We start from the raw sequence: 25735 nt of genomic DNA, 5'->3' as shown, positions 1-25735 counted from the left end.
AGCAGTCAGTCTCCATGTACACCTGACCCCTATTTATTATATGAACACACACATATGTACAACACCCATACATACACACACACACACACACACACACACTGCAATGTCACCAATCCTAGTCAGCTTGGGGCAATGTCAGCCTGAGCAATTCAGTGAGCCCCTGGCCTTCAACAAGGATCAGAGGGGGCACGCAGTGGGACTCTGTAGCGGGGGATGAAGATTAAACAGGAATAAACGAACGCCACCAGAGATCTCTGAGAGGCCACAGAACCTCAGGATTAAATATGGAGGGCAAAAAGGAGGAGCAAGAGAGAAAGAGTGAGAGAGGGATAGAGAGACGAGAAAATGGGGGGGGCAGGGAAATGTGGAGGGAGAGATGGGGTAGAAAGGGCATTTCTGAGCTTCTGAGGTCCACACACACACACACACACACACACACACACACACACACAATGCTACAGTAAGTCTACAGCTATTTCTGCAGCAGGGGCTATTTGTAATCCTAAGCTATTAGTAAATTAGGGCCATTTGGGAGTCCTGGCTGCATTAGCGACCTAAAGAGTGCTCTTCTTATAGCGGCTTAGAGAGCAGCTCAGCCTCTCTAGTTCCAGCTCAAAGTGCAGGAACTGATATCAGAGCAGGACCAACTAGCTTACCAAGGTGCCAACCCAGGGCCAAAATCTGTTCCAGGATCAGCTATGACGACACACACTGGGGAAAGTCCATCCATAGCCTAGTTAATATTAGCGGAGGAAATCACAGAGTAGCTTACAATATTGCACCTTCACAGTGCTTGAGCCATGACGACGATAACATCACAATAGGGAGATTCTGCAATACTCAATACAATGAAAGGAAATTATCTACAACACATGCTGGGGAAAGTCCGTCCACAGTTGCACATACATGGTGCTACTACTGCAGATGAATAATTAATCCATAAAGCCGGACGTCCAGGCAACACCCGGGGATGGACAGAAATACATCAAAATGTATTTTCAAATAAAATATCAAATACCCTCATTTTAAGTGTATCAAAAATAAACTACAAAAGACACTTCAGTACCCACGCCATGTATCAAAATAAAATACTGTATTTTTGTATTTTGAAAATACTCGTCAAAGGGAGCATGAAATAACTTTTTAAACCTTCCATATCTGTCTATTTCATCTATTCCTTCATCACTACACTGACTCTTGATAAAGTGGGCAGTGTTTGAGACCAACAGCTTTTCTCTGCCTACAAGACATGCATACATCTGCAAACAGTCAACAGATCAACTATGCTGACCTGCCTGTAACATCTCATAGCCTACTGTATCAAAGATGTAGTCAAGAAGTCACAACTGAACTTGTCAAGTGGTATCATCTAACAACCGAACCACTGAGAGCCACAGAACGAGGGCTTAAAGCAACCCAATGCAGTTTTATAGAATATAGTTCAAAATAACGGCTTCAAACTCATGGTACACTGACATAATAATACAGAGAATGAAGTCTCTCACATTGTCAATGTGTGGTTTTTAACTAACTGGGTACTGTGTAAGTGCTAAATGGACTAAATAATGGTTTACATGTATTCTGCTGACTAAAGGTCTCTAGAAACTGATGGTTAAAGTTCTCAAGAAACGTGAAGTTGGTGTGAGAGAGGGGGTGTATTGTGTGTGTGAGCAACCTACACGTTACTCATTTTGCACTGGATCCTCTTCCTGAATCTCAATATTTAAGTGTGGACAAATTACTCAAACAGCACCAGTCAGAGGCTACATTCTTTGTTTTACACACAAAAGCATTGGTTTTACCAAAATATTTGACAATATTTTTAAACTACAAAAATACACACCTATAAAGTATTCTAATACAAAATACGAAGCCATTTTTTTCAACCCAATAAAATACAAATTCCAAAATACAATTTTGTATTTGAAATATGTACTATTTTAAATACATTTATCATAAAAACTGCCCATCCCTGGTAAGACCTGTTAGGCTAAGTGGAGTGAATGAGCAATCAAAGCATCAGGACATCGTGATAGACCATTTAGGCTACATGTCATCATTTAAACAGGTGCTCTTATCCATGGCAACTTACATCACCGACCCCAGTGCAGTTTGGGAACTGAAGCGGCGAGCTTTGCATTGTTAGCGACACGCTCCACCAGCTAAGCTAAGGGAGCGTTACTATGAGTCGATAAGGCACAGTCCTGTGCTTCCTGAGCCAATATGTATTGCGCTCGGAAACAGAAAGTATGAATCACAATACAAATGACAAGAAGCACTCTCGTCTCAGCAGCTGTAAGCAGTACTCTTCTTGGAATAACATTAATTAAGATGGGTGTTTTTTTTACGTTCTGGTAGCAGTCTTAAAAATAGATACTCTGAGAATAGAAGACTGGGTTTAGGGCACTCTCCTGGGATGTGGAGACGGCGACAAAAACTTTCAACAGAGCAAATGCACTGACCAATTAGGAAACTTCCGCAGACACTCGGATTCCTGCCTATCAGTAATATTGCCCTTGGGTTTTATAGTAAACCACATTAGTTAGAACCCAAACTCCCAAAAGACAAATGGCTTGTTTGGTCAAATCCCCACCTCCCTATTTTCCAATGATTTGTTGTATACCAATGTCAATGTCAAATGTCAATGTATACCAGGAATAGACCTAATTGACAAATGTCAATGTATACCAGGAATAGACCTAATAGACCTGTAATATGAATTTTATCTTTTTTTTCTTTTTCGAAAACAACCCTAGCAAGACCCTAGCAATTAATTTGGACAAGGAAACAACTCCATCCAGAAAAGCAAATACAACTTTATCAACTAAAGTGTTAGTCAACTGCCACAAATACAGTGGCACTTCAACCAAACTCGACACACCCCTCTGTCACCATTCAGTAGCTGAAGTGAGTGTCCGATTAAAGCGTCCATCGTCTCAGCACCTGATACATGGCTCAATGTTTACTTTGTCTCAGCTGCCTAATACCCACAAGTCCAGGCAATTTGCTCCTAACCTCTAGACTGTTACAAGGCCATTATTATTCTGCCCAGCACTGCTAGTTCTTCCCAGGGCTGAGTGGGTCTTGACGGTTTAAATAAATGTGACAATTGTCTCTGCTATCCGTTCATTTTTTTTTTCATTAAATGAGCACAGGCGAGAGATTTCCCTGGAAGAGAGCAATGGTGTAATATGTTGTTTCATCTCCAGCTCCAGATATTACACTAGTGTGACATTAATTTTGTGAGCAATCACAGCTTTTTTTCCCCCCTAAGCCTTTAAGTGCTCCAATATGTCTCAGCAGACTGTGCAGTGTGTGTGTGTGTGTGTGTGTGTGTGTCTGTCTGTCTGTCTCTATGTAAGTGGTGCGTGGTCACAGACTGTTTAAATTAAACATACTGGAATGTTCTAATATCTCTGCTGAAGCAAGGTCTGGTGGCAGTGTATGGATACTCTTAAACAGCATGTGTTCGTACATATATATAAAAGACAAGTAAGAGCTTTACTAACACAAAACCATCATTCCAACCCTCCTCCTTCTCCGCCCTGTCCACTATATGATTAGGTGCACACAGTGCTCCCATGAGGCGATGAACTAATGCTTTTAATAAGCACTAAGAGCCTGTTATGGTTCTATTCTTAGTGTGTTATGATTCTATTCATAGTGTGTTGATCCAATAAAGAGAGGAGGGAGGGGCAGGTAATCACTATTTCTGCAGTCGTCTCTCCACGTTAACACGTCATGGAAGCCCCGTGCATGTGTCACTTTGACTGGTAAACATGACCCGTTCGTACATAAGTAGTTAACGTTTATGACCGAAAAAGTCTGACGATGATGACTGTATTTAGGTAGGTTTATGGCCATGTGTTTCTTTTTATGTGCCAACTGTATTTATATATGTGTGGGTCTGCATATGTGAGTGCTGTGTGTGTGTGAGTGGTGTGAGTGTGTGTGTGCAGGTTTGCATGTGTGTGTGTGTGTGTGTGTGTGCATGTTTGTGTATGTGTGTGAGAGAGAGAGAGAAAGAGACAGAGACAGAGAGGAGGGATTATCCTCTAATCTGGTTTAAAATCAGACTTTCCTTAACTAAAGCAAGCTGTGTTAAGACAACAACGTTGATACAATAACACACTTTAACAATAACATAAAAACACTAAAATTATCTTTAAAATAATCTGTCATAGAGCCAGAGGCACTGAAGTAGAGTGGGAGAGAAAGGGTATGGAGAGAAAGAGAGAAAAAGAGAGAGAACGAGGAAACGTAGAGGAGAACGCACTGTGAGGGGTCACGAGGCGCGAGGGGGGATAATCTGAATCTTTTAATGAATGTGTCGCCCTGTTTAAGCCTGCGAATAATCCCCGGGGAAGACACAGAACTACTCAGCACAACTTCCTTTGATTATGAGTTGCATCAAACACACACACACACATACATACACACACGCACAGAGACAGAGACAGAGAGAGAGAGAGAGAGAGAGAGAGAGAGAGAGAGAGAGAGAGAGAGAAAGAAGAGGGTGAACTGGATAAAGGTTAGCCTCAGGCATCACACACACACACTGAAAGTCACCTCCGCCTGCTTCTCATCACCATATAGCATAGCTGGACATACAGTACGTTGCATATAATATGCATTAGAAATTATACACACCAACAGACACAGACCATGCAAACACAGATGGGAATCTGTACAAAGAGAGCAATGTCATTTCCAGAGAACTTTCACATTTTGATAGGGATACTGTTACAGTGTGAGGGCTGGAAATATACACACCAACAGACACAGACCATGCAAACACAGATGGGAATCTGTACAAAGAGAGCAATGCCATTTCCAGAGAACTTTCACATTTTGACAGGGATACTGTTACAGTGTCAGGGCTGGAAATATATACCATGCTTAAAGTTGCAGTAAAGAGTTTTGAGCTAAAACAAGGTATGCAAAGGTATGCAAAAAATAGCAAACAACAACACAGTTGCCATGGCATAGAGACTTGCTGTCATCCTAATTCATTTATTTTAGTGATATGTGTGAACTACATGCACAGCCTGGGAGGTTAAGCGGAATGAAAGGTGTGTTAATCTGTCCTTCAACTACATTAATTTAAAGCTTCTTTCAACCAATTGCACTCTGTATTTTATGACCCTATGAATTATGTAAATACATGTATTTTACTTATCTATTGTTTTGTCCCTCATGCTATTTTTTTATTACTGTTTTCTATTCTCTGTTTTTTGACAATGTAGAGCCCACTGAGTTGCCTTTTTGTATAAAATGCACTATATGAATAAAACCTGTCTTGCTTTATCTTGCCTTCCCTAAAATTAGTTGTCGATAAATCTATACTTCAAAAAGAATGCCCCAAATGGCTGCATGCTGTTGCTTTAAGTGTATAGGGATGTGAGGAGGATGCCCTTTATATGAAACTCCAGCCAATGGCAGACATCCCCTGGGGCCTTTGTGGCATATTTCTCACAGTGTTCCTGGTGTTCCAGTGAAACTCCCCCAAGCGTTGTGGCCAAATGGCCATAGCTAAAGATTACAGACAAGGGCGCTGACTCAGGAGTCATGGTCACCAAACACACACAAACACACACACACACACACACAGACACACGCAAACCACAAACAGGAAACACAAAAATGCTGAAGACCAACAAATAAAACAGAAGCATGACAAAAACATGAAAAATGAGCATGTTTTTTCCTCATTGTGTACTCCTAGAGTGCCCCTCTCTTTCACACACTATGTGTGCATGTGAGTGAGTGTACAAATTAAAATTAACATTCAAAAGTTGCTTTATTAGCGTGTAAAATGTTTATTATTGGCACTTATATTGCCAAAGCAGTCAATACATGTAGGATACAAGGCCATAGCCATATAGTCAACATTGGGGGGACTAAATGTCCCATATACAAATTCATGAACATAATGACTGATATGTTAGCATGAAAGATGTTGAAGTATACGCCTAAGAATTTCAACGTCCATGACACATTTGAAAAGTAGCACTGGAAAACATCTGATGTTTTCCGACATCTCTGACACCAGTTGTAACAGTTTCATGTCTCTGTTGTTTCGGTCGTCAAGACACCAGACGACAAGTATGTTGATAAGAATGTTGTAGGGTCTGTTTTTATTGAGTATTGCGTGCATGAACTTTCATTTCAGTTGGATTGCCTGAAGCTATTTGAATAATCAGAACTAAGACTTGGGACTTGCCAAAGACAATCATAAGTTTTGAAGAAAAATACAGTAGGATCTATTGCTTAGTTATCGCTAAGCCCTGCCCATCAAACACAGATAAGCCAATAGCAGTTAAGAACCAGCCACACGCGGACAACTTCAGCCTTAAACTCTATAGAGTTGCAGTAGAAGCCATGATTTGTGTGGGGTATGAGATTTTATAGAGATGTTGAAAACAATGGCAAAACAATATGCATGGGATTAATGTAACACTGATACCGGAAATGTTTGCTTTCAGTCTTGTATGATCTTTCTGTAAATTAATGTGTATTGGGGTGAAAATGTCCCATAAACAAATTCATGAACAGATGGAGTGATATGTTTATATATGTTTTCTTTTTACAATTGTGTCTAATATCAGTCAAACGTGTGTAGGCCTATATGGGGACCCCCTCCAACATTGACAATGGTCTTCCACACACATGATTATGATTTCTAAAAGGCCTATAGACAGGCTCATTTCTGACATCACCAGACTATGAATGCATTATTTATGTTGTAAGACATGTGAGAGAAATTAATGACACCAGCACTACTCACAAATTCATCATTTAAACTTAAAGGGCACTGGGAGAGTAGAGGTCCGCCAAGTTTCACTTTCGCGGTCATTGCGAGAAAATACTACCGGTATATGGAAAATACTTTGAAGTTCTCAGAGTCAGATCTGCTCCAAAATTTAATGGATTGTCCTTAGAATGTGTTACACCTTTCCACCAAATTTTGTGAGAATTGGACTGGTAATTTACCACACCGCAGTAGCCTATCGCAGTAAATGGAAACTCTACCAAGCACACGGACAATATTTTGTGCCTGCCCTAATTCTGAAGCAGTGGCGTTGTGCGTTATTTATGTTTGATTAAAATGTCAATAACCACTCCAGATGGTGGTGCTTGTTGGTTTCCTGTAGTATAGCGTGTGTTTCTTTCTTTCTTTATATTTTTATGTCCATATATTGGGGGGGGGGGGGCATTTGGATCATATCAACCCCCCAATGTATATGGTAATTACTGCCTTTGCTGCAGTGAGTTTATCACTTTGTTATGATATGTATAGAAATGTGTGTGTGTGTGTGTGTGTGTGTGTGTACATGTGTGTGCCCATATGTTCTTCACTGGGTGCATGTTAGACTGCAAAAACATATCAAACATACTGCATGTGCAGCAGAGTCAAGGAGACAGAGAGAGAGAGAGAGAGAGAGAGAGAGAGGGATGGAGAAAGAGCAGAGAGAGAGAGAGAGAGAAAGAGAGAGAGGGATGGAGAGAGAGCAGAGAGAGAGAGAGGGAGGAAGGAAGATTCAAGTTGAGAAAGAGGACAAAGTCAGGATCACGAAGTGTAAGTGGAACAAGCAATTAAGGACGGCACGGCCTGAATGTCTTCTCTCCGCTCGTGTCTTTCCCCTCTCTCTCTCCTTTCCTCTTTCCTTTCTCTCTCTTTCTAGCTCCTCCTCTCTCCTGTCTTTCCTCTCTCTTTCTCTCTCACCTCGCTGACCTCTTCGGTTGATATGAGTTTTTCTCAAGTTATTTCTTGAAAGAGGAGTGATGTTTTGGTCTTACATTAAAAATTAAGAGTAGAGATTGAATTCTGAGTTGTGTGGAGTAATACTAGGGTTTATACCTAAAGCAAAAAGCATTGTGTTTGTGACAAAAAAACTCCCAGTGTTTTCTTAACATTAATTTGGTCTAATCAAGTCTGTCTAAAGGATGCACCTGTTGAAATGGTCATGTGACATCCCTCAACCTGTGGGTGCTCAGTGAGTTCAATTATTCAGTAGCTGCTGTCTACATGTACTCTCACACACACACACACACACGCACACGCACACACGCACACACACACGCACACACACACAGAGTGATGTGAAACCAGATCCCTGACTCTCATAATGCCCCATATCCTTCGCTACGCAGTGTTGAGTTAGCGTTCCGGTCATATGCTTCCAAACGCTATCCAAACATTTCTGCTGCTGGATGGACAGAAGGCAGGTCAGCGTCCTGCAAGCATGGAACGCTAATGATTAATAGCACCAAAGTCAAGTTAAAGAATGAATTATTTGAAGAGCTAACATTTGCTACAGATCACACGGGGCTCTGGTCAGATGGGGGCTCAGGTAGTGAGGAAGAGCAGAGCCCCCATGTGATCTGTAGCAAATGTTAGCTCTTCAAATAATTCATTCTTTAACCCCGAGTCAGCCCCCTAAAAAGATCAAGACAAGGAGGGAGGAGTGTAGAGTGCTAAACATGGAACTTTCAAATGAAAACAAAAAAGAACTAGGCATTGCTATACACAGTAGAAAAAATGGCTGCTGCATGCTTTAGATGCAGGGGTCTGTCTTGCCACTTTAGGTCCAATAAGACACACACATGCACACACACACACCCACCCACACACACACACACACAGAGAGAGACCACAATTAATTCATTACATCCATTTAACATCCACTCATTAGTGTGTTCAGAAGCTAGTCCAACCATGTCATGACAGACAGCTAAATGGCTGGGAGCATTGTGGTCAATATTTAACCAGAGTCTTGTGTTAAGGTGGATGTTTTGTTAAAGCAAATGGATGCATTGAACACATGCCAGTGGTAGACAGAAATATTTCAACTCCGTCAAGCAGCAGACACATTGTGAATACATTTCTGGTGTATGTCAAGTTAATGTGATAATGAATTGATGGACGTGTTCACTGAAAATGTGTTTAAAACTATTGCAAACATGTAAATAGTGTGTATAACATGTATCACTGGGGGATTCTGTTCTGTCTCGGGAGTAGATAGACTGCTGTTGACAACACTGCGTGAGACAGACCAGAGAGAGGATGAAGACTCAGGATAAGAGTTTGGATCCAGATGAACTTATCTATACAGAACATATACAACTCATTGCTTTATTTTCTCAAACGTTGCATGCAGATAGACACATGCTATCTTGTATGCTGACACTTCCCAGGGAAATCAGTCACATGCTAAAGAAGTCTGTTAAAAAAAATTTGCAAATGCATGCTATGTGTGCCTTTGGACATAATATGCACATGTGGCATATAGTCTACCTATGGCTACCCACTATAGCCGCAACGCTGGCAATACCCTGCAGAGTAAGTGCCTTTGCCATTGAATTTTGTCCAGTTTCCATCAAGAAATCTGTGACTGTCAAAAATGCATCAGTCGTAATTCATCCAATAAAACTGATAAGCACTGAATCGTCTACCCACTTAGATACAGATTCATACACCATAAAAATATTCATTGATAAAGATTTCCTTCATTCACCATAAAACCCATTCAACACAACATGGTCCAATCATGAGGCATTATTTGCTCCAGTGCTCCTCCCACCTCTTGCCTGCTGGGAGACAAAGCAGCCCGACACATCCGAAAGACCATCCCATCCTCCATCTCATCCCCTCGACTGGTAGAGCCACTTTGAGTTGCCATGACTCCTTCTCTTGTGTTGCCATGACTGCAGTGTCCTAGCGCCTAACTCAGATCCTCTTGTCAGGAGATGAGATGGGGAAGATTTCCATGTGTGGGCAGAAGCTTGGAGGCTTGGAGACCCCCAACCCCCCAAACACACACACACAAACACACACACACACATACAGTCATAAACCGAAGTAGCCAAACAATTTCATCCTGGTCCCCATATCAGCCATATGTACTGTCATTAGTATTATTATCATGCTGCTACACTGACCCTGGCGGTCCATTCTCTATTCCAAGAGACTTTCTCCCGCGCTCTAATCTGTCTGCATTAATCCCCCCATTCCCTGACTCAACTGGAGCCAGCACCAGCCTTCAGCAAACAGCTACCGGTGGGAGGGAGTAGGCTACGGCTACGGGCGAAGAAAAACGCCACTGCACAACAAACATCGTTTGGCACGACCCAACAGGTCCACATCACAGGGTCTCAGTAAGAGCGGAAGTGGGCGCATGCAGTGGTCATAGACTGGCCGACCGTTGCCTTGCGGTTACAAGTTCCTGTGACAGGAGAGTTGTCCATCTAAATTTCTGGGGACAGGAACGCACGAAATGGCGCAGATAACAAGCCGTTCTAATCAGTTCCTAAAGGTCGAGGGACTAAATTAATATCCGGAACTCTGTTATCTGGGAGGGATGACATTTTCTATCCCGTTTATTGTGATTGCCTACACAATATGTTGAGAAAACGTAAGGTAATCGCATGGACCAACACAGTGTTAAGGTTATCAATGGGTTGTTTTTGTTTTCTTTGGCTTCGATAAAGACCAACGAGACGAATGAGTGCTTCCTTTAGGGATAAACGTCAGATTAATGAATAGGCTATGTTCACAATAAATAATCCAAAACACTGTTTCGTGTAAATAAATACCCACGCCGTTCCATTTAAAGCAAGATTTACTTATGATGAGTTATTTGGGGTCCAGAGGGAGAAAATAATGTAAAAATATAGTTGGGTTATCAAATTACTGTAGATTAGCCTAACTTGCATTAGTCCTAGGCTATATGGTCGTCCGAAAGTATTTTTTTTTTATCCTACACCGATATCTCTCTTCGTCTTTGTTTACTAACAGTGCAGTGTTACATTGTTTCTCATAGACTGTCCCGGTCCCTTTACACATGCTTACCCAACATGGTTACAAAGTTTCAACGGCCTGCCCTTGATACACTACGTGTAGCCTATTCGGTGAATTCTACCATTCACATGCATGCCCAAGGGGAGAGCCGCTTGCATATTTCTAAACCTAGACTAGATGAGCTTGTTAAGTCACTCACGTTCCGAGGATCTCCTTGAATTCAAATATCTTCTTGATGTCATCAACTTGCTTTTTCCACGAGCATTTCCCGGAGTCTCCGTTCTCCCGCGCCATGGTGCAACCGGGAAAAGCCGTAGATGCTTCGAACAGTTTTGGGTCCCCCGGAGAAGAATCTACCTCTTGCCTTTTTTCCCACGCTTAGGATTCCACTCCCCTCTGACGAGCACAACCACGCGCATCAAAGTCACCGCGCGGGCGATGATGTTCTCTTGCAGGCTCTCGACGGTGGAAATGCCACCGCCACCTCGGGTCGCCCCGCACCTCTTTCTCTCTCTCTATCTCACTCTATCAGCAGGCACCAAACGGGACCACGCGACTTCTCTGTATCATTCGTTTAAGATCACGACTTAAACAGTTGACATAAATAGCCTAAATTGTGCAGGGGTAACCCTGTTTAGGCTATGTCACCCTCCACCAGACAAGACGAGCACAGTAGCCTAGTCACCGTAGTCCCTCAAAATACAACCTGCTCTCGCTACGCCCCATACAACTGAAGCACATAATCTAAACCCGGATGTTTTATTGAACCATGCTAATGCCTTCGGTTGTTATGGCACTGAGGGAGTGAGTAGGATGCCACAGAAAGATAGACCTGTCAACAGTGCGCACAAGTGTGCTTGTGAGCCAGAACGTCTAGGCTACCTACTACAGATAATTCGCATTGCACCAAAACGAGTCTGGCGGCAAAGGGGATCCACTTATGCTAACGGACACCCTGTAATGTACCGTTTAAAAACATCAATGTGCTTATGAAATAAAAGTGGTGTCTAAACCAATGGCAGTGGATAAAATGCTCATAATGGACTCGATTAAGCACCATCCCCGATAATGGGACAGTGTTGCCAACACGCTGAATATGCGAGCTCACACGGCTTGGTCAATATTTTTAAGGACATATCCATAGTCGGTGTTATACTAGGCTACCTGATGAACACAAGCAAGCATTACAGTGTGAGTGTACTTGCAATCTACTTTGAAAACTTGCTAGGCGACTTCAAATATGTAAAGTTCGGTCGTATGATTAAATTATTCTATTAAAACTTCTGGTAGCCCTAATCATGATCGTTTAAATTAAAACGTAAAAGTTTTCCTTTAGTTTTCTTAAAAGGTTTTTCCTCATTATCTTCTGAGGAAACAGCTGAGTCTGAATCCCCTTAGCTACTGATTGCAGCGTGCACCCCATACAAAATTGCATTCTGGGTATGAGTAAGAATTACGTGCCCAGTGCCAGCTGCAGCAGTGTGTGGTGGGAAAGGGGGTCTGGATGGTGCCCACAGCGCCAGCTTGGCACTGTAGTTAGGGGGGATAAAATTACTGCAGGCTTTCTCATTTGACAGACCAGCCAGCTCCTGTGTGTGTGTGTGAGCGCGCAAGTGCTCATGAGTATTCCAGCTGCAAACTACTGCAGTTTTTTGCTAAGGAAAATCTATCCACTCCCTTCCTCTCTTCTTCTCACCCCCCCCACCCCTCCTCTCTCTCTATGCAGCCATTTCTGAGTCAGCTTTTCAAACTAGTTTGATTTGACAGAGCCTCCGCCCCGCCTCTATCTAAAGAAGGATAATACTCCTCTCAGCTTTACTCGCAGTGACAACCTTTCTCTCTAGTCTGCAGCTCTCTCTCTTTCTCCCGGGAGAGGCAATCCAGGCTGAGGGTACTGTGCACACTGCTGACATCTGCTGTGTACAACACACACACAGACTCACACTCGTCATAGTGCATACATAAACACACCTGGTGTGACAGGACACAAGCCACTTGCTTGGCCCTGGCGCCAGGTACAAGAATAAAACCAGTCCATCCCTTCATGTTTATGTTTTGTGTCTAGCAGTGTGTTCACAGGCATCACAGGCCCCTTTGATCTGTGTCAGCAACACACGACAGACTGGCTCTGGTCCTAAGCAATGCCCTCAAGCATTTGAGTGAGAGAGGCAATAATGCATTTACTGAGGGAGAGTAACAATTTTTGCATGAATACCTTGATTTAAAGAGGATCCACTGCCAACCTTCAGGAGTGTGGCAGTGTGTATGTGCAGTATGTGTGTGTGTGTGTGTGTGTGTGTGTTACAGCCTAACTGTGAAAAGTGAAAATATCTTGCCCTAATTCTACAAACAAACTTAGGGTTACCAAAGTGTTAAGGTCAGTTTTTTTTTAATCAATCCAAATGGAGAGTAAAATAGTAGCTAACTGCAGTGACGACATACTGCTTAGTGAATACAATGTAATATTGTTGGCGTTAGCACAACATTACCCTTACAGTCACTAAATTGTTGAAAACTATTTGACAAAATACTAGTGAATTGCTCCACCTTGTGGAAAACTGGGGAGATTGTCCAAAGTTTAGCAGTTGCAGTGTGTGTGGTGAGTCCCAGTTATAACTATTCATATAACATACAACATATAGCAATACTAACATATACCAATTGAAAGCATGGAACGATAGGAACACAATCATGAAAATGTATTTGAACTGCCCAGATCTGATGCATTTTACAAAGATCTCTGGTTAAAAACTGATGAAATGAATTTGAAAATGTCTAACTGATGAACATCTGTTTATTATTATTATAATTATTATTATAAAGAAAAGTTTGTGGTGTTTGCAACTCGTTTCTCATTGTCAAAGGGGGGCCTGTTATGAAAAGTGATGCACTGGTTTACAGGGACCAAGATTAAACAAGTCAAACTGTTCCACAGTGAAATCCAGTTTCAAATACAAATATATAGTTTCAAATATAATTTACACAAAAGCGTTTATTTCACAACCATAATGAAAAAGCCTAAAGCCAACTGTGGATGTTGACTCCACTCTTCTAGTCCCACTTCCCAAAGATGATAGAAGATAACCATGGTCCATTTGAGACCAAAGTCAACATACATGCAAAAAAAAAATGCATGCACATTTACATGGTGTGAGGAGGGATCTAATCAGTTCACACAATAGGCTTTAATGCCCTTTTGCATCAGAGCACAACTAAGACACAAACGCTTGTTATTATTTAGGTTGTTCCTCAGAAAAGGAGAGTTATTCCTCAGGAAAAAGAAAATTCCTGTCCTGTTAAGCAAACATTATATCCATAAGACTACAATAACTCTAGATCCAGTAAAGAATCATGATGGGTACTGCTAAGCTTTACAAAGTAACAGCAAACACAAACTCACTTGAAAGTGCAAGGAGCTGGGAAAAGGATTTTCAAAGGTAAGACAGGATGAAGCTTGTCTTGATATGTGAATGAGAACTGTAATAAGACAGTGGTTCTGGATCCACCTAGTCAATAATTTACTGCACTGTATGTATGTGTCTGTCTACAAGAAGGGAAGCATGAACATCTTCTAGGCCTCTCCCTCAGATTCTTCTGCTTCCTGCTGTCTTTTGGTCTGAAACAAGAGAAAACGGATGCAAACCTTCAGGACACAAGCCTTGATGCCACATATGCAGACACAGAGACACACACAAACACAAACACACAGTATGGTATGTCTCATGCTACATCATTTATGTCTTTAGATATTCATAGAAATAAACACTACATTAACATTAAATGTAACAGTTTAAAGTAAAATCAAATAAATGTTAAAAATAAGACTTAATAGATATATTATATAGAAATTTCAAAAGTTCTTCCTTTACTCATACTAAATAGTAACATTATTCGCACGTAAAGGCATGAGCAACTCTTCCATACCAGTTTGAGAAAGTCGATAAGTTTGTAGGCATCCTCTCCTGTGGACAGGTCCACAAAGTCCCGTGGCATTCTGTAACTCAGGCAAGGACTGGGCTGAACAGTGACTTCACTGGTAGTATAACGGAATGCAGGCCTCTCCTAGAGAAAGGGAAAAGTGTGTGTGGCTATATACTGTACACTTCACATTATCACATTTATACAGCTGCACACAGCAACATACATGCATGTGCACACTCACACAAGCACACACACACTTACAAAAAAGCACTTTTGCAAACTATGTATATATTTTTTTTCTCCCAAAATTTCCCATGATAATGATTGCAATACACATGCACACACACCTCTTGAGGCATGTCATCTTGTGGCTGACTAGCGGTCAGACGGCTCCCGGAGCTCAGTTCCTCCCAGGTGAATAGCAAGGAGTCTGTGACCGGCCCGAATGGATTTATATCAATCAGCCAGACCTGGCCCTGTTAGGAACCGTAGAGGAACACTGAGTACATGCTGTGCATTTTTAAGGGTCGCTCACACCAAGAACAGTAACTGTAACGATAACAGCGAAAAAGCATCGCTCTAGCTAATATGGATGACAACGTCCACCCATAAACTATAACGATACCGACACAAAGAATGATATTGTTAAGCTTATTTTCAGTTATCGTTGTAGCTATTGTTCTTGGTGTGAATAGCCCTTTACAATCTGCTGGAGTTACTTGACTAAATGACTAGCACAAAGATGGTGCAAACCATAATACCTCCATGGTGGAAACCAATAGCAAGAGCACTTACACAGCTATCCCGGTAGACGTCCAAAACAACTGCAAAAAAATAAAAATAAAAACACATCAAATTGTTATTACAAGGCATCTAATTAAACTACAATGTCAACAGAAGCACATAAACACAGTGAGTGAGCTTTCCTTCTCACTCTCTATCTCTCTCTCTCGCACACGCACATGCACACACCCAAACACACTTACAGTCATCATCCAGAAACTTGTACTGGATATGGTCCCTGAAGAAGTCCTGGATAGACTGACAGATGCTGTCTTCCTGTTTCGATACGTGATGGTAGTACTGTGTGTAATCCCTCTGAGAGATCCCTGTGAGGAAGGCAGATGTTAACGAGGAGGAGTTTGCATCAGCATGCATATTTAAATCTAGACCAGATTTTAGTGACGATTAGCTCATGGCAAGTCACCATTAGGCAAATTGAATGTGTATGTGAATGTGTGACCACATGACAGTGTGTGTGTGTGTGTGTGTGTGTGTGTGTGTGTATGTGCGTATTTAAGATGCAGTACCGATCAACTTGCTCTCCTTAACGAAGCACCGGAACTCTCCCCCTGGGATCAATTCACTCCATTTCCTCAAGACCAGCTGAGAGACAAAAGAGGAAAGGAGGTATAAATATATAATATGTAATATACTTAATATAATATTTATCATACGGCTCTTCACAAGGCAAGTAGAACGCTCCATTGGCTTGAATGGGATTTCCCAACGTTCGGCGGTCTGCTAGTTCTGAATAACAGACCGTTGCTAAGTATAACAGACCGCTGTCAAGGAAAATGGGCTTTGTGCATCTATTTCACGTCTTTCATATTACTGCGCAAGTAGTCCGGCCACTTATCACTTTAGAATACTCTGTTGCTAAGCTACGCGAGTTGACTTGCACATACTTTGTAACGGACAAACTTTCAATTCATCCGGCGCAATGGATGAGTTTAATATTAGTTTTAATATTCTTGGAGATTACCCAGATTTCGATTCTTGGATGAAGGCTGAGTTGTCTTCACCACTTAAGAAAAGAAAACAACACAGAGGAAGGCAAAGAAGCGAAACGACACAAACATCTGGACGACAGTGTTGACAGAGACAGAATTGAAGAGAACCGACGTGAAATCAATACAAAACGGACCACGGTATGGGCCATATCAGTTTTCAAAGACTGGTTAGTGGAAAAAAAATGTTGGTTGACTTTGCTGATTATAATGCAGAGTCTTAATCAGGTGCTACGTTCTTTTTATCCATCGGTGCAAAATGCCAACGGAAAGACCTGCGAGTTACATGGCAATTAGGGCAGGGATATCTCGACATTTCACAACCCTAGATATAATGATCATCATTAAAATTATTGTTAAATCAATATTTTGTTGCCGGTGTTGATTGCTTTAGTGGGTAGCCGCTGCGCGTCGGGGTCCGGTCCGCCCTGTCGGGACCTATTTCCCGACAATGACCGGCGTTCTATACATTATCCCTTACGTATTTAATGGAAACATGGGTGAGATAAGTATGTATGTAGAGAGACGTCTTTGTTACTTAAAGGAGAAATCCGGCGATTTTTCACATAGACTTCCGGTTCTCGAGGTCTCTGAGTAATGTCAGTACGGAAAAAAAACAAAGCAACTGGTTTTACCTAGCTTGAGTTGCTGCATCCAACAGCTAAAGCAGCCAGGCAGTTACAGCGCTACACTGTGGGTAGTACCAAAGTCATTTTAGGCAAGTCCCTCCACTCGGCGGCCATATTGCAAGGCTTTTTGGGCTCTCATCGGGCATCCTATTCGGCAAAAATGCGCATGCGCAAGGCTTCACGACACCAACCTTGCTCCAGCGGCGAGTTCACAAGATATGATTGGCCTGATGTCTTCACATCACACCACATGATTGGCTCAATGTATTTACATGTCGAGGAGGAAGGGGAAGGAATGGGTAGGATATGTGTAGGATGTGGATATTGCCGAGGAAGGGGTGGGATATGTGTAGACAACGGCCATACAAACTAACCCCATGCACTTCTATGGAAGATTTTTTGAGTGCTGTGTCTCCTCATTAGAAAGTCTCTGGTAGTACTAGTACTAGTGCAACGCTGTAGCTGCCTGGCTGCTTTAGCTGTTGGAACGAGCTAGCTTTTCTTTTTTTTTTGAACAAACAGTACTCGTTGACCTTGTGAAACTTTGCCGGAGTTCTCCTTTAAATGTCTGGATAATATGTGAATACAGCAAGCATATAGTGTGTCTGTGTAATTATTATACATAATAACATCACTGTACAGAAGGCATGTACTTCACCTCATAGCTGATGGTTGGATCTGGGGAATCTTGATCACTACAGTGGATGAATCTGCGGGTGGCAAAATTAAGTAAATTACAGCAATGTGTTGACACCCACCTACACTAACACACACACCTACCTACACTGTAACACACACACATACACACACACACACTCCACAGAGCATAACCTGATTAAAGTGTCATGGGTCTAAAGCTAGTTCAGTCTTCAGGGAGCCTTGACATTTCCCTGGGGATTTCAATCTCTCCTACATTAATGCGCCAATGTGAGTTTCTGTCCCAAGAGCTCTTGTTTCTGCTGTGCCAGCAAACAAATAGCTGGCTTGATGACAGATCCGTGATGGAGAGAAAGAGTTGGGGGTTGAAATAAAAATGATGACCTACACCATTCTTGGGGTTGTATTCTGGAATACAACCAGTTTCCATACATGATTATGGATGTTGGTTGCATTCCAAAATATAACATTTCAACTGATATCCTTCCTCATTGTGGACTCAAGGACAAGCACAGCATTCTAACCAATGACAATACACAGAGAACCCATCACATGCACATTTCGATTAAGCATATAATATCTGTGACATAGAAAGCATACAGTAACAGAAGTCACTGACTGGTATTTTGTCTGGTGATTTTCACAATCTGGTATTAATTTTCATGAAGGATCCTGCTCTAGGGTAAAAACAACTTCAAAGGCTGACAGAAGTAACAAAAATAGATCGAGTGTGGTGTGTGTTTATGTGTGTGTGTCTTTGTGTGTGTTAAAATATGAATCTTAGTCAAGCTATTTGAACTAATGCACTTACCAAATCACAAAGGGGACAATTGATTGTGCAGCTAGTGACTATGAGCCAACAGTCAATATTGTCACATATATGGAGGTACTGTGCTCTGCATGCTAATTAATCAGATGTGGCCCATCTAAAAGCTATATTAGGAAGGATTTCTTGTTTTAATTCCTGGATTAGTAGACAGAGCAGCTCATATCTCGATGTTAACTCAATTGGTAATTGGTAATCAACATGTTTACATGACATTATATAATGATTTTGAACCGAAGCCTGAATTATATCAGAAATCAAATTACAATTGCAATATCTGTCAGAAAAATTGCAATTGATAATGATATGAATGATATTTTCCCCAAATCCTTTAGCCCCAGTGTGTCCCATCTTTTAAATGCATTTAGTAAATGCCTTACGGTTGTGTGAGGTCATGCGTGACAAAATCGGAGCTCTTGAACAGAAGAAATATGTCACTGAGGCTCTGGCATTGCAGGGAACTGTTCAGAGCGATCCAGTTAGCATCCTGTAGAGAACAGAGATGAAGAGGATGTTGTCAGTGGTCACCCTGTGCTTGGTTGTTAACCACTGTAAATCACTATGATGAAGGTCTGACTGACCAAGACATCAGTTTATTAATAAACCGGCAGCTCCGTGGAGTAAGCAGTATTACACTTTTCTTTCTTTATGTTACTTTGAACCACTGTAGATACTCACTGTAGTTAAAGTAACACAATGCGGGTATTCCTTTTTTTGTAAATTTTTAACAAAGTGGGTACCATTTACCGCTAATGGGTAACCAATTTGATTAAAACTGATGAGTAATGCTCCTTCACACCACAACCACATTACATAGAGCAATACCAGACGCACATCAACAATGTCAGAGACTCCTGTTATTCTAAGGTAAAAATAACTATATTGTGTTGCTTTTACCACTGTAGTTGCTGTACATCCAAAATGGATATGCTTTTTGAATCTATATTCTGTAGCTCAACTGAAAGATCCTGGGTTGAAATCAAATTCAATCAAACATGTACCCTACTGTCAAATGCTAGTCGCTTTGCATAAAAAATGCAACGTGAATTAATGTAAATATATTTTCCTTTTCTGATCCTCAGTTTCACACAGTTATGGCTATATCGTAGTATGAATATATTATGTATACTTTGGTATGAATTCCTTATTGTAATGCCTATATTTGTATATGTGCCGACACGCATGTGTAGCCTTTATCTGAACTTACACGTGGTGCACTCCAGTTGAGTTTAGGGAACACGCACCCACCAAGTGAATTTATTGCTTCAAGCACTTTAGCATTGAAATCTGGGAACTCTGGGGCCTGTGGGATGAAATTAAAACAAAAATCACTAAATGTTGACTTCAAAATAGTGATTAACCAGTACAGTCAAACCCAATAGGAATGTGTTTCATTCAGAAATAAGATTAACTAAACACCTAAAATGCATCCTACACCTTTTTAACAGCAACATGTCTATAGAGGCACAAGGTAAATAAAAACAATGAATAAATAAGAAAGAGCCTTACTTTAACAGTCTCTGTTGTTTCGTCGTCTGACCACTGCCAAAAAGACAAACAAAAAAGTTTAGAAGATGGAACCACTGTATGACATTTTTTGGTACAGTTTTGAGCATCACAAGACCATGATAATCAAGCCAACATAATACCTGAACATCATCTCCTTCAGAGTCACTAGTGTTGTTATGAGTTTGCGGAGTGTTGCTGGCACTAGAAATAGGTAGGGATGACATTGGTTAGGACAGATGTTCTTACCTTAAACTGTAGAAAACTACAGTTCATTAACTCTGATAGCGCTATGTCTGCTTACCTTTCTGGTACTACAAGTGTTCCATCATCTAGCAAATAATCAATTACATTCTGAGGCAGAGGAAGAATCAAACTGCAAGCAAAATAACAAATCCATTGATACGGATGATTAATACTGTGAAAACCATGGCCTTTCAACTACCACGGTACCAACAGCATAGCATTCAAAATAGTATGTTTTTCCTGATAGTAGGATAGGGTAAGGTCGCGTGTGCAGTAACGATGTAACATTTAACTGAAGTACAAAATTGGATAAATATTACAAGGTTGCAGTAGTAAATGGATACAATGTTGAGAGACTATCAAGGCCAATGTTATGATAACAAACGAGTGAACTCAGCTGACCAACGTTAGCTTGCTGCGTGTTATCCACAGAACCGCATGATCAGTAATATATTTTTTGCCATTAAATTACCATCAAACAGACGAGATTCAAGAAAATGTCAGAAAAGGAATAAGAGGACGGTACACACGACCTTACCTCTTTATTGTAAATTTCTTAAATATCGGATACCAGACCGAAAACTGACAGTTGACAACTTGCTCCTTCTTCATAATGTACAACAAACACGCCAGAATGAGCTTCCGGGTCAATTTATTTGGTAAACTTTCAAAACAAGAGTCCTCCCAGCAGACACGAAGTCTCAATTATAAAAATGTTATCAATTATAAAACAATAGTGCAATTACTTTAATGATATAAACGGCAAGATACTGCTTAAATAAATTATATGATATATTTAGTAGTTTTTTTTGTTGTTGAGATTTTGACCGTAATATCTTGGTATTGTATTTGACCTAGGCTATATGTTACATAATTCTTGCAATCAAGCTGTCTGGATCAACATGAACCGACATGAACTGATAAAATAGTTTGCTTACCCTAAAGGTTAGCTAAGGGAAGTGCTTCTAATGTAAATTGAAGATGCCAGAGCACATGCCAGGAGTATTTAAAATATTTGATTTGACATTCAAAAGATTTCATTTGACATTTAAGATCCTGTATTATTCAACATTTTGAATGGACTGTTATTCTGGGCATCTACTTGAGCATGGGCCCTTACAGCGGTACTAAATGGTTTGGGAACCAGTTAGGTCTACAGATTCCTGCAAATATGCATTTATATTACCTAAAATGTAATCAGATCTGAATTGAGAAAGAGAATGAGATGTCATTTATTCCCCCAAATAGTGTACTAATGTTTATTATTATTATTATTATTATTTACCAAATGTTCCTAAATGATATTAGCCTAGTGTGAAACCGTATGTGAGTCTTTAATTCCAGTAACTGATGGGAACGTTGGAACAACAATGACCAGGCCTACTAAACATGTCCATGATGATCAGTTATGCACAACAGTTGGGATTAAATCTGGTTTATAACACATTTACATCCATAAATGTTGGTGCTCCAGTAGCCTACTTAAATGTTAGTCTGGAAAAATCCAAAGTCATTTACAAAGTGAATAGAGTCTAGTTACTCTCTATTGGGAAACGTTTGCAACACTTGCATCGCCACGGGCACTAACTCTGAAATCATTGGTCCAGCCTTACCAATGATCGCCTAAACTTTACAAACTGACAATAAACAGCATCAACAGTCAGGAAACAATGTATATGGCCCAACCTTTGTTGTAAATGCATTTCTGCATTTTTACAACAGCATTTTCTGACGTTTGCAGGTGTTGCTTGAATGTGTTTTTTGAATGATGGTCCTTTAATGGGGACATGTGTGTCATTCAAAAATGATCAGGAAATAGCAACAGAATGTGAGGAAATAACTGTTTTGATGTAATGTCAAAAATGCCTATGCTCTGTGCTTAGGATATAGTGAATATTAATATGATGTGTAGGATGGGAACCTAGTATAATAATACACATATGATGGTCATACTAAAATAAAATAAGTTTCACTATACACTGTGGGGACAACAACTGTGCCAGTTTAACTTTACAGACTGAAGTTATGTAGTATGGGTAACTGGATGTGAGAATGTCCACATTATCAAGATAGATCATGAACATTCCATTGAATGATGTATAGTAACAACATGGGTCTGCATAACTAATCATTCATTAAATCACCCAACTTAAAGCAACACAATATGTAGTGATGATAATGGCTTCAAACTCATTTTGATAACAGGCAGAATCGCATGCTCAGAATATCTGATACTGCGTCGTAGCTTTCAAACAATTATCAACAAATTAGGTACCCCATCGGCACTAAATGGGTACCTATATGTTGGAAATTGTCAAAACAGGGAACAGACATTGTTACATTAAACCTACATTGTGTAACTTTAAGCATTAAAAGTTGCAAAAGCTGAAGAGGCAACATCATGATGTAAAGGAACATGACAAAGTGAAAACTGGAATTGTTCACTCTGTTTAGTTGTTTGAAATTGGTTTATTTCCATTATTTTCTGGTAATTCGATGTGGTTATTTTGGTTTTTGTTACCTCACAGTATGGCAGGGGAGGATGGCAGGACAGCTGAAGCTATTAAGAAGAGGGTTAAGAAAATACAAACTGCATGAATTAAGGGCAGAATTGGGGAACTGAAGAAATCCAAACTGGACAGAACCACCGCCAATGCAGAGACGGTTGTGGCGAGAACAGTTACCATTACCGTTATTATTATGTAACACTTTCACACATATACTTCCAAGTCAGATTTCTTGCGATACTTAACTATTTCTCCCTAATAAATGTATCAAACATAATTCTGTAACCTAACTAACCTCTCCATTAAGTTGCAGTTGGTTCTTCCCATGCGTTTGAGTCCTGAGAGAAATTGGTGTTGTCCATTACCTGATCGGACTCCACTGCCACAGCACAGCACAGGAAATACCTGCATGGTAAACGCTCATACAGACTAGACAACTGCTAATGGGCTTGGGCTTTATTAGTAGCCTGTGAACCAGTAGCAGTTAGAGCACAAACTGTACTGTTGTTGGTGGCACACCTACTGTCCCCTGCCACTCATGGCCATTTGCCAACTTGGGTTAGGGTTAGAGATAGGGTTGACATGGGACAGTGGTGTGGGACAGTAGGCAAGTGGCGCGGGACAGAGCCATGGGACAGTAAAGCAAGTGGGCACCTCAAGGTGAGTGCCACAAGACAGTAGGTGAGTGTCGTGGGACAATAGGCGGGTGGGGCGTGCCACCACAACAGTACAGTACAGTTTTTGCTACTACTGCCTCTACTGCAAACACAAATCTGAGAGAGAATATCAGTATCAGATATCCTGAATTTGCTGCAGGAGAGAATTGGTGATGGTACCTCTTTGGTGCTACTGCAAACACAAATCTGAGAGAGTGCATCAGTATCAGATATTCTGAATTTGCTGCAGGAGAGAATTGGAGATGATACCTCTTTGGTGCTGAAGCACCATGTTTTCACATCTCTTCAACAGAGCACAGAATTTGAATTTTGCATTTCCTAATGCACACCCCTGTCCAAAAAGTGGTGTGGTTGTTTTGCTATGGAACTGAAGACAATGTTTCAATGCAAACTTCTTATTTCTGCTCTGTGTTCGCTTTGGTTTCGTTCACCCGGTTCACAAAAAACACTTCACTAAAAAGTTGAATTACTCAATTGTTAATGTTAACTTTAATTGAATCAGGTGTTACACCACTTTATTTAGTGGGACCACAACTTTCACAAAGGACCTCTTATTATTCACATTGAAGACGACTTTGTAGAGTTGAGAGGGAAAAAAACTCATTAAATGCACGACTGAATTAGAAGTCCTCAGATATGTTCAAAGTTAGGCTAAATAGAGCAAACAGAAATGGCCCTAACAGAAATAGCCTTCCCTCTCAATTACAATGGGTATTATTTGACGTAACACACGCATATTCCTAATTTTCACACGAATAGATCTGTGGACCAGTCATAAGATTCCAGTTCAATATTGTGTGACTGCAAAAGAGACCGATGCTCGTCAGTTCTACCGCAGGTAGTATTCAATGGCTGCCGAGAACGCAGCAAATCCTCCACACCCCAACACACCTGCCTTCAAACCAGCCCGCAATCCAATCGCTCCTCCTGTGACACATCCACTGTACACGGCATTTTTCCAGTCTGATTTGCCTCTGTGTGATTCGATGATGCACTCTGTGCAAGAAAACATTGCTCCCACAATAGCGAAGTTCTTGGCGTAAGACATACCCCTCTGGCCCATATCTTTCAAGACCTCGCGCGCTGTCGGGGTCTTCAGGGGGTCTTTAGGGTCAAATCCAACGTTGGTGTCAATGCCAGCTGTGAAAACACCAAAAGCACCACCTAACACAAAACCTCCAACACATGCGAGCACTGCTTTGAACGTACAGCTCTCCATTCCTCGTTCGATCATCTTCTCCTGGTCCGTTTTCTGTGGACTCGGCAGTCCGCCCATAACGCCCGGATTCAAGTCTTTGATCGGCTTTCTGTCTCCAATAAGATGTTCCAATATGAGACTATACTGAAAATGAGAAGTTGGATCACTTGAATTGTCCGAGGACAAGGTAGGTATGGACGACTTTGAGCCATCACTGCTGTCTGTGGAGGTCGCCATGTTGGAGGAGCCTGTTTCCCTCGTGCAAATCTTTAAAGTGGATTGAATCCAACTAATGGAACATTACTGACACCATGTGGACTGGAAGATTCTTGGATTTTCAGCTGTTAAACAAAAAAGTAGTTATAGCCTGTAGGCTGAATGATAGCATTTTAGTGTAATACAGTAATACATGATCACAATGTATTTGTTAAAATAAAGGCTTGCTGGAGTAGCAGGAAAATAGCATGTTCTATCTGCAGTGTTTGATACAATGGATTTAGTAAGAATGATGTAGGCTACTGCACCACTGTGCATAGATTGTAGCCTATCCCGTGAGGGAAATTTGGACTCTGCATTTTATCCCAATCCGTGAATCAGTGAAACACACTCAGCACACAGTCAGTGGCGATTCTAGACATTTTTAACAAGGGTGGCACTATTGAGGCACTGATAAATTCAAGGGTGGCATGAGGCAAAACATCCAGATAAACAGAAACAGGCTCAAGATGTGAAATTAACATTTATACATTAGGGAAACCAGGCACCAAACACCATACTCAAATTAAAGAACAAAAAAACACAAATACCTTACTCTCACATAAAATTTATTTGTATTTGAATAAAATTATCTAAGTTGTTTGTCACTGGGCTATGCTGTGCTAAAACAAATTCCATCATGGGGATATTAAAATATTTTATTAATATGTAATATTATATTGATATTATTGTTATTATTACTATTTTGATTAATAATGAGG

At 40.9% G+C, this 25735-nt stretch overlaps 3 protein-coding genes across 3 annotated transcripts in view; all 3 read right to left on the bottom strand.

The window, feature by feature from the left end:
- Window positions 1-11692, bottom strand: part of LOC125311021 (calcium/calmodulin-dependent protein kinase type 1D-like) — a 61877-nt gene extending 50185 nt beyond the window's left edge. Inside the window, exon 1 of the mRNA XM_048268829.1 lies at window positions 11001-11692. Coding sequence (XP_048124786.1) covers window positions 11001-11095 — 95 coding nt within the window. The 5' untranslated portion in view covers window positions 11096-11692. The remainder of the gene's footprint in view (window positions 1-11000) is intronic.
- A 2083-nt stretch (window positions 11693-13775) lies between these two features.
- cdc123 (cell division cycle 123 homolog (S. cerevisiae)) lies at window positions 13776-21011 on the bottom strand. The gene is made up of 13 exons (XM_048268312.1): window positions 20915-21011; window positions 20435-20506; window positions 20274-20334; window positions 20134-20166; window positions 19832-19927; window positions 19005-19111; window positions 17800-17851; window positions 16033-16108; window positions 15709-15831; window positions 15518-15546; window positions 15070-15198; window positions 14726-14863; window positions 13776-14417 (listed from the first exon to the last, which is right to left on the bottom strand). Exons 1-13 carry the CDS (start codon window positions 20986-20988, stop codon window positions 14373-14375), a joined length of 1035 nt encoding a protein of 344 aa, XP_048124269.1. The 5' UTR covers window positions 20989-21011; the 3' UTR covers window positions 13776-14372.
- A 3010-nt stretch (window positions 21012-24021) lies between these two features.
- On the bottom strand, window positions 24022-25335 carry timm22 (translocase of inner mitochondrial membrane 22 homolog (yeast)). The gene has a single exon (XM_048268295.1). It carries the CDS (start codon window positions 24993-24995, stop codon window positions 24390-24392), a length of 606 nt encoding a protein of 201 aa, XP_048124252.1. The 5' UTR covers window positions 24996-25335; the 3' UTR covers window positions 24022-24389.
- Between the last annotated feature and the right edge of the window lie 400 nt (window positions 25336-25735).

Source organism: Alosa alosa, chromosome 17, assembly GCF_017589495.1.
Source record: "Alosa alosa isolate M-15738 ecotype Scorff River chromosome 17, AALO_Geno_1.1, whole genome shotgun sequence".
NCBI classification, from domain to species: Eukaryota; Metazoa; Chordata; class Actinopteri; order Clupeiformes; family Clupeidae; genus Alosa; species Alosa alosa.
The sequence above is the reverse complement of the archived record's forward strand: the minus strand, read 5'-3'. Positions and strand labels throughout refer to the sequence as shown.

Bases quoted from the DNA above. Each gene is read 5' to 3' on its own strand.
- cdc123 (XM_048268312.1), bottom strand. From the start codon at position 20,988: ATGAAGAAGGAGCAAGTTGTCAACTGTCAGTTTTCGGTCTGGTATCCG. The intron at 20,335-20,434 runs GTAAGCAGACAT...ACCTATTTCTAG, and splicing joins ACACTTGTAGTACCAGAAAG to TGCCAGCAACACTCCGCAAA. The intron at 20,167-20,273 runs GTATTATGTTGG...TCTTTTTGGCAG, and splicing joins CTGAAGGAGATGATGTTCAG to TGGTCAGACGACGAAACAAC.
- timm22 (XM_048268295.1), bottom strand. From the start codon at position 24,995: ATGGCGACCTCCACAGACAGCAGTGATGGCTCAAAGTCGTCCATACCT.